Source organism: Orbicella franksi, chromosome 12, assembly GCF_964199315.1.
Source record: "Orbicella franksi chromosome 12, jaOrbFran1.1, whole genome shotgun sequence".
Classification (NCBI taxonomy): Eukaryota; Metazoa; Cnidaria; class Anthozoa; order Scleractinia; family Merulinidae; genus Orbicella; species Orbicella franksi.
Window position 1 is genome coordinate 8849297 of NC_138156.1, and position 6965 is coordinate 8856261.

At 41.5% G+C, this 6965-nt stretch overlaps 1 protein-coding gene across 6 annotated transcripts in view; it reads left to right on the forward strand.

The window, feature by feature from the left end:
* Positions 1 to 6965, forward strand: part of LOC145462780 (nitric oxide synthase 3-like) — a 47516-nt gene that overhangs the window by 26530 nt on the left and 14021 nt on the right. For all 6 annotated transcript variants that reach the window (XM_081446378.1, XM_081446379.1, XM_081446377.1 and 3 more), the window contains 12 exons: positions 257 to 342; positions 771 to 915; positions 1324 to 1428; positions 1615 to 1658; positions 1948 to 2058; positions 2775 to 2949; positions 3111 to 3297; positions 3959 to 4037; positions 4666 to 4850; positions 5743 to 5870; positions 6288 to 6332; positions 6496 to 6621. In XM_081446378.1, the coding sequence (XP_081302504.1) occupies positions 257 to 342; positions 771 to 915; positions 1324 to 1428; positions 1615 to 1658; positions 1948 to 2058; positions 2775 to 2949; positions 3111 to 3297; positions 3959 to 4037; positions 4666 to 4850; positions 5743 to 5870; positions 6288 to 6332; positions 6496 to 6621 (1416 nt within the window). The remainder of the gene's footprint in view (positions 1 to 256; positions 343 to 770; positions 916 to 1323; positions 1429 to 1614; positions 1659 to 1947; positions 2059 to 2774; positions 2950 to 3110; positions 3298 to 3958; positions 4038 to 4665; positions 4851 to 5742; positions 5871 to 6287; positions 6333 to 6495; positions 6622 to 6965) is intronic.

Consider the following 6965-nt stretch of genomic DNA (forward strand, 5'->3'; position numbering starts at 1 on the left):
CCTTAATGGCTTATTATTGTCACTGTATTGTCTCTATTGGTGTTTTTCTAACTTAGTAAACTATTATTTTAGGGCTTCCTTCAATTTAAAAATAGTTTTGTACGTGCCCAAAATGACTCACAGTGTCCTGACTGAGCTCCTTTAAAACAGCGAGTCGCATTTTTATCTCTTTAGTTTGATAACATTAGAAAAGAGCCTCGTGATTATCCGACTTAAGCCATTCAACAAGTTTCACTTGTTTAATTTTCTGCTCTAGGACGATCCGTGGAAACATTATTCATTGAAGAAAGATAAACCTGGCGATTCTCCAAAGAAGAAAGCTTCATTCAAGGAAGTTGCCAAGTAAGTTAAGTAACCAATGTTGTTGAAAATATATATATTCACTGAGTAATATTGTATCCTCGAGCATCTTACTGCTCCTGTGTCCGATTTCCTTTCGCCTGTCGACAAGAAAGACTTCTCCCAAACACTACGTAGTCAGGTCACACGGCCTTCCTCTGACGCAGCAAAGATAGTGGACGTCAAAACTGTTCTGTTTGCTTGGCTTGCACGTTCGCGAGGCTTGTATGGCGAGAAAAATGCAGGAATAATAAGTGAAATACTTCACATAGCGAGGGCTCCTTACGTTGTTGTCGTTGTTGTTGGCTTGGGCTACCTGTCTGTACTTCTAAAACGCTAAGGAATAAGATTAAAACGGAGGAAGTTTTCATCCACTAGTAGGTGGGTGAATAGTTAGGTGTATTTTAGTAAATTCATTCCTACATTCCTAGGGCAGTGAAATTCTCCGCCAAACTGATGAGTAAAGCTTTGGCCAAGAGACAGAAAGCCGTTATCCTCTACGCCACGGAAACGGGAAAATCAGAGCGTTACGCCAAGATGCTTGGACAACTCTTCTCGCATGCGTTTGATCCTAAGGTTAGCTGTTTGCTCAGAAGGTTAACGAGTGAAGCTTATGACCACTCCCCTGGGCAGGGTGGGGGGGCGGGGGGGAGACAGAGTCACAATTTGAAAGCTAAAACTTCAAACTGAGGGACCCAGGAAGACTCCACCTTCAAAACCTTGAAACGATCTTCGACAACACTGAATTGCAAGTTAAATGTGGCGAAAACGTATCTGCTCCAGGCGAAATCCCTGTCCAGATCATTGTGTTTCCCACTTTATGAATTTTTTTTTGTTCTTTCTGAACAATACAGATGAAGGAAATTTTATCCTAGTGCTACATTTTGTGTCAGATCTTAAGCTAAACCCCTTAAGTAAAATTTAAACAAACTCGTGTAAGTACATCGTCCAATAGGTTGTTCAGTCTTCTCCTTTGTTCATCAGGTTACCTGCATGGAAGAGTACGCACATCCTGAAATGGAAAATGAACAGCTTGTTCTGATTGTGACCAGCACGTTTGGTAATGGAGATCCACCTGAGAACGGAGAGGTGAACAAGAAAATGACTTGCAATATTGCATTGGTGAAGTTTCTTCGTACTGAATTCCGTTTTTAAATAAATACATCCCTTCCAGAAGTCGGGACCTTTCGCATGTATTAGCTCTAGAATTACTACGGTTATACAAGTAGTACTGGTACAATCAAATAAACCATAACTGATTTTTTTTTTCTTCAGGGATTCGCTCGTTATCTATACGAACTCCGGCATCCTCCCAATGGGTAAGTCACATGGTTTTACATCGGAGAAATTTTGAAATCCGTAACCACTTTGGTTTTGCTTCGCCATGCTTTAGGATTGGCTTAAAAATCTAACGCCACTGGTTAGTTAAAAAACCTTGCGCCTTTGATTGGTTAAAAACCTCAGCGCGCCACTGATGGGTTAAAATCTTGCGCCATCTGATTGGTTGAGAAACCAGTCTGATGCAAAACCAAAATCTATAGAATAGTGGGCGGCAATGTAATTGAAAGAGTATTATTCTTTAACTACAAATTTATTTTTGTGTTCTAGAAGTCGATCGTCGCGCAATATGCTGAAACAACTCGGCAGCCTGTTGGTTCAAAAGGAGAAGGAAAGAGGCCTGGCTCTGATGAATAACAGTCAACCACTAGCTAATCTCAGGTAAACATTCGCATCATGCTTTCTTACCGCCGCCCTCAACTCCAACCCTATCCCCGGTGGATCATTTATAAAGCTAGTGACTGAAGTATACGAAAGCCCGATATAACGAACAAACCTTTTGGAAAAAAGCCCTGTTGAAAGCTGACTAACACTAATCTAGAGTTAAAAATTGTACAACTTAGCACTTGGGTCGTGGCCTTTATAGTAATTGACTGACGCGCATGAGGAACCTCTGGTATAATATTAGTTCTTGCTTATAGCCGACGGTGTTTTGTAGATAAAACAACCCCATTAAAGCAAATTTATCCGAACAAATTCAACAAAACCGTAACGCTTAAATTTTGCCCATGGAAGATCGTGCAAGTTGAGTATATAGCTACTCGAGATATTTGACTCAACAGCATTTTTGCCGTTATGGGACGTTTTTTATAGTTCTTAATGAAAAGAATGATTATCATATTGGCAAGTATTTGTCGGAAAGAAAATATATGAGATCTTACAAACCCCAACAAATCGAACAATCAGCTATTGAGACAAATCTGTAGATCACATCAAATTTTGGAACGAGTTTCACATTGTTTTTATTGTTGTTGTTTTTTTGTTTGTTTGTTTGTTTACTTCGAAAAAGTACTGAAAGAAAGCTAGCAAAATAATTCTTTTATGACTTGGCCACTTCTAAATATTTCAATCTCTTTTTTTCATATCGAACTCCTAAGGTATTCCGTATTCGGCCTGGGCTCTCGAGCTTACCCAAACTTCTGTGCGTTCGCCCGCTCACTTGACAAAATCATCCGAGAACTTGGCGGGGAGCCCGTGTTGAAGATGGGCGAAGGGGACGAGTTGTGCGGTCAAGAAGAGTCTTTTAAAGTGTGGGCTAAGGACGTGTTTAAGGTAAAGTGATAACAGTTTGTTAGTAACGGAGAAGCAAAAACGTCTGCTTAGCGTCTGCCATTGTTGTATAGTTTGCATTGATTTTACGGATCCTTTTAGGAGTTCAAATAATTTGCTTTTTAGTTAAAGAGCTTACAATTATGTCTTATCTTCGTACCCAGGCTGCTTGCGACTCATTCTGTGTCGGCGAGGAGATAACAAAGGAAGCGAGTCAATCATTGGATACCGTGCCAAGCGGCTGGGTGCCAGGCCGCTTCCGTCTTGCTCAGAGTGTGATTTCTGCTGTCAGTGCTTTTAGTGCTGGTGCTGTAGATCATCTGGATGGAGCGCACAATGAACTTATTCAAGGTACGTGATACAACATCCAGACCTCAATAGAGTCTTCATGAAGAACTCGTATAGTTTCTGATACTTCAGAAGCACATATATGCTCCTGTTGTCACTCAAAGACAAGCACCAGCAGTAAGAAAGCACTTGTAACGTTTTCCAGCCATTATGGTGCATTGAGTTGCTGAACAACTTAAAGTCGAAAACTGCGGGCTTATAATTAGTACGGTCTCAGAGACTGGAAATCAACTGATACTTCCTCCTTCGAGTGAATAATGTCCTAGTAGAAAAAAACAGCGGGGTTGAAATAAGGTAGCCTCTTGGGCAAAAAGCAGTGTAGACGAGTTTTCACTTTAATAGTTTGCAAACAGGTCCCTGCCCTTCGGGATAAAATACTGTTAGCTTCGCCTTACCCGCACCCTCTTCCATCTCCCGCTGTTTAGTTGGGATGCTTTATTTCTAGTTTGCAAACTTTGCTTTTCAGTTTGCTGCGCACGCAGCCCTCGTTTATCGTTACGAATGCGTTTACAGATTACAGCCTCAAGCCATTTACACTGCTAGTGGTCTCAAACTTTTAGCTTCGATAACTACTACTGTCCATTTACTTCGTGGGTATAAAATTGTCCATTCACTGTTAGGTCTGAAAAGTGTTCCTGAAATGCTTACTTTCTGTTCCTTGCAGGTTTGTCCCATATTTGTGGTAAAGCGGTTCGAGCAGCCACTTTGATGTCAGTGAGGAACTTGCAGTCAGCCGAATCAAGGTGTGTAAAATTGAAACAAAAAATAAAATTACAAGAATTACATAATATAGACTGACAGTAACATTTACTGGATTTCTGGAGTTCGCAACGTTTTTGCTGGTATCGCCATAACTGCTTGAAAGGAATAGTATTTCCCGATATTTTAACTACTATAGGTAACGACGAAAATTACGAGAACTTTGTCGTGACACTCTACTGTATTTGTTTTTGTTCCAAACTGTGCTTAGAACTGAGACCACGATGGATTGTCTGATTAGTATCAGGCTAGCCTGCGTAGCAAGCGTTTCTGTGGGGTTCGGGAGCAAAGAATTACAGCGCGAAAAATGGAGCGAGTAAAAGAGGGGGTGAGGGAGAAACACCGAAAATCCCGTTCCTCGGTCTTTCTTTGCTTCCAAACCCCACGGAAACGCTTGTTACACAGGCTAGAATCAGGCTGATTATGTCACGGAGTTTCTGAAATTAAGGCAAACAGGAAAGCATATCGTTTTGCGAGTCTCCCAAAAGACACCATACAAAGGTTTATGCAGCACACACTGTAGTGCTTCTTTATACTTCGTACAATCGTACTTGGGGGAGAAGGATCTAGACGAACATAGTAATCTAATTTGTTTTTCTGTTCTTGGCGTAGTCGCTCCACTATTTCCGTAAAGTTTAAGACAGAGAATAGCGCAGAACTGCAGTACAGACCTGGAGATCACGTGGCAATTTTTCCCGCCAACCGTCCGGAGCTGGTACAGGCTTTGATTGACAAGTTATCAGATGACCTTGATCCCGATAATCCAGTCGTTGTCGAGGCCCAACGAGAAGACAAAGGTAAACGAATCGCTTAATGTGCACAATAGATCAACGTTTTGGTAGACAAGTGGTGGTCTTCATCTAAGCTCATCTAAGCCAATCTTGAAGCGTCCAGCTGGGCTGTAGTTCTAAACGCTTTATTTTAGATTGGCAACCAGTGGCCTACTAACTGACTTCCTTCTAATCGCGTGATCACAGCAAATGTAAAAGTTCTTCCTAACCTTCAGAGGTCGATGAACTAAGGCAGCGTCAACACTACGCCAAAGAAATTTGAAAACGCAGCTTTATTTCTACGGTTAGACCTACCATCCACGCTAATCCGCCACAAACGGAGCTTTTCGAAAACGCTCAGCAAACCGGAGCCGGCTTTTCGTTTTAGTGTGGACGGAAAACGTTTTAAAACGAAGCTTTTCGAAAACGATGACGTCACGATCATCATGTGACTTCCCTGACCGAGTTTTCCTCAAACACAAATCCAAAATGACCGGTGATTGTTGCGTTTTTAAATTTCTCCAGCCTGTGGAGGGAAAATATTTGATGCGTTTTAAGAGTAAAGCCTCCGTTTTGAAATTCCTCCTGCGTAGTGTAGACGGAGCCTTATTTATCCAGGATAGATTTTCTATTGCGGTGATGGGGGATCCGTTCCTTATTCTTTATTTCTGGTATAAGTATCTAAATAGCATACACACAACGATCATCTCCTCGCTCCAGGTGTCACTACTCCGGAATCTCTTTTGTTTTTCTAGAATAAACACTGATGTTGTTCTTGTTGTTTTTGTGGTTGTTGAAGATGTTAAATACGACCAACTCAGAAGGGTACATTTTTCAGCGTGGGTGAAAATTAAAAATCAAAGATTTGACGTTTGTACTGTGTGGATAACGATAAATTCAACAACGATTTTGTACTCAGGAACTGCCAAGAAATGGGAAGCTTTCAGTCGTCTTCCATCTCCTGTCACCGTGCGACAAGCTCTGTCACGCTACCTGGACATTACTAGTGTTCCATCTCCTCAGATCCTTAAATTTTTAGCTGTAATGGTAAGTCCTTTCCTGTTGCTTAGGCCTAGTTCACACTTCGACGTAAGAAGGACGTCATGTCGGTATGTTTGCAGTGTGAACATCCTCGTTTTTTTTCCGTTACCTTAGCGTTCGCAATTTTCGTTATCATCATGATTAACCTTTTGTAATTTAAGGGTGCGTTCCTTTGGGGTGATCTGGATCAGGATCTGTAATCCAAGATCACTCGGATCGTGGTGCATCAAAGGAACCGACGAATCCACTCTGGTCACGGATTCGTCGGCTCTTTTGATGAACTATGATTCGAGTGATCTTGGATCACTGATCCCGATCCAGATCACCCCAAAGGAACGCACCCTAAGTTTCAAGGATTCCCTTCTCTACACTATCTCGATATTGCGGCAATTAAATCAGTCTTATCCATATTTTATTTTGTAGGCTACTGACCAGGCAGAAAAAGAAAAGCTGGAAATTCTTGGCCAGGTGAGATATTCATGAAAAAGCTACCTGCACTTTCATCTGATATTTTGGAATTAAAAAATCTATCTGTTTCTCATACAAGCTGATTTGAGTGTATTTTGAAGTTTGTGTTGCTGAGCGAACCGATGCTTAACCAACTTGAAAATTCATTGCTTTGTTTCTTCAGGGTAATAATCGATATGAGGATTGGAAGTTTGGAAGCGAATGCAACATTCTAGATGTTCTGCAAGAATTCCCTTCGCTGAAAGTTCCCGCTGAATTGCTGCTCACACAGTTACCCTTGCTGCAGCCGGTGAGTTATACAGGATTTCCATATGGGGGGAGGGGTTACTCCCTTTTATGGGCTATATAGGTATGGCTATGGTTTAATAGCCGTTCTGGTCATAAATAGGGTATCGATTTCGGCCATTTTGGTCTGAAATAGGGTATGGGTTTTGCACTCTAGTCTTGAATTGGGTATGTTCTTTAGAAGAAGCCCCCTTTTTATCATCATCGATAGGTCCTTTAACATCGGTTCGAACTAGGGATCTAACTATAAGGCAGGTCTGAAACAGAGTATTGATTTGAGGATCTGGGGCTCGTTTCTCGAAAGCCCCGGAAACCTTTTCGGGCTCGTAAAGCCATATTTAATTTCTC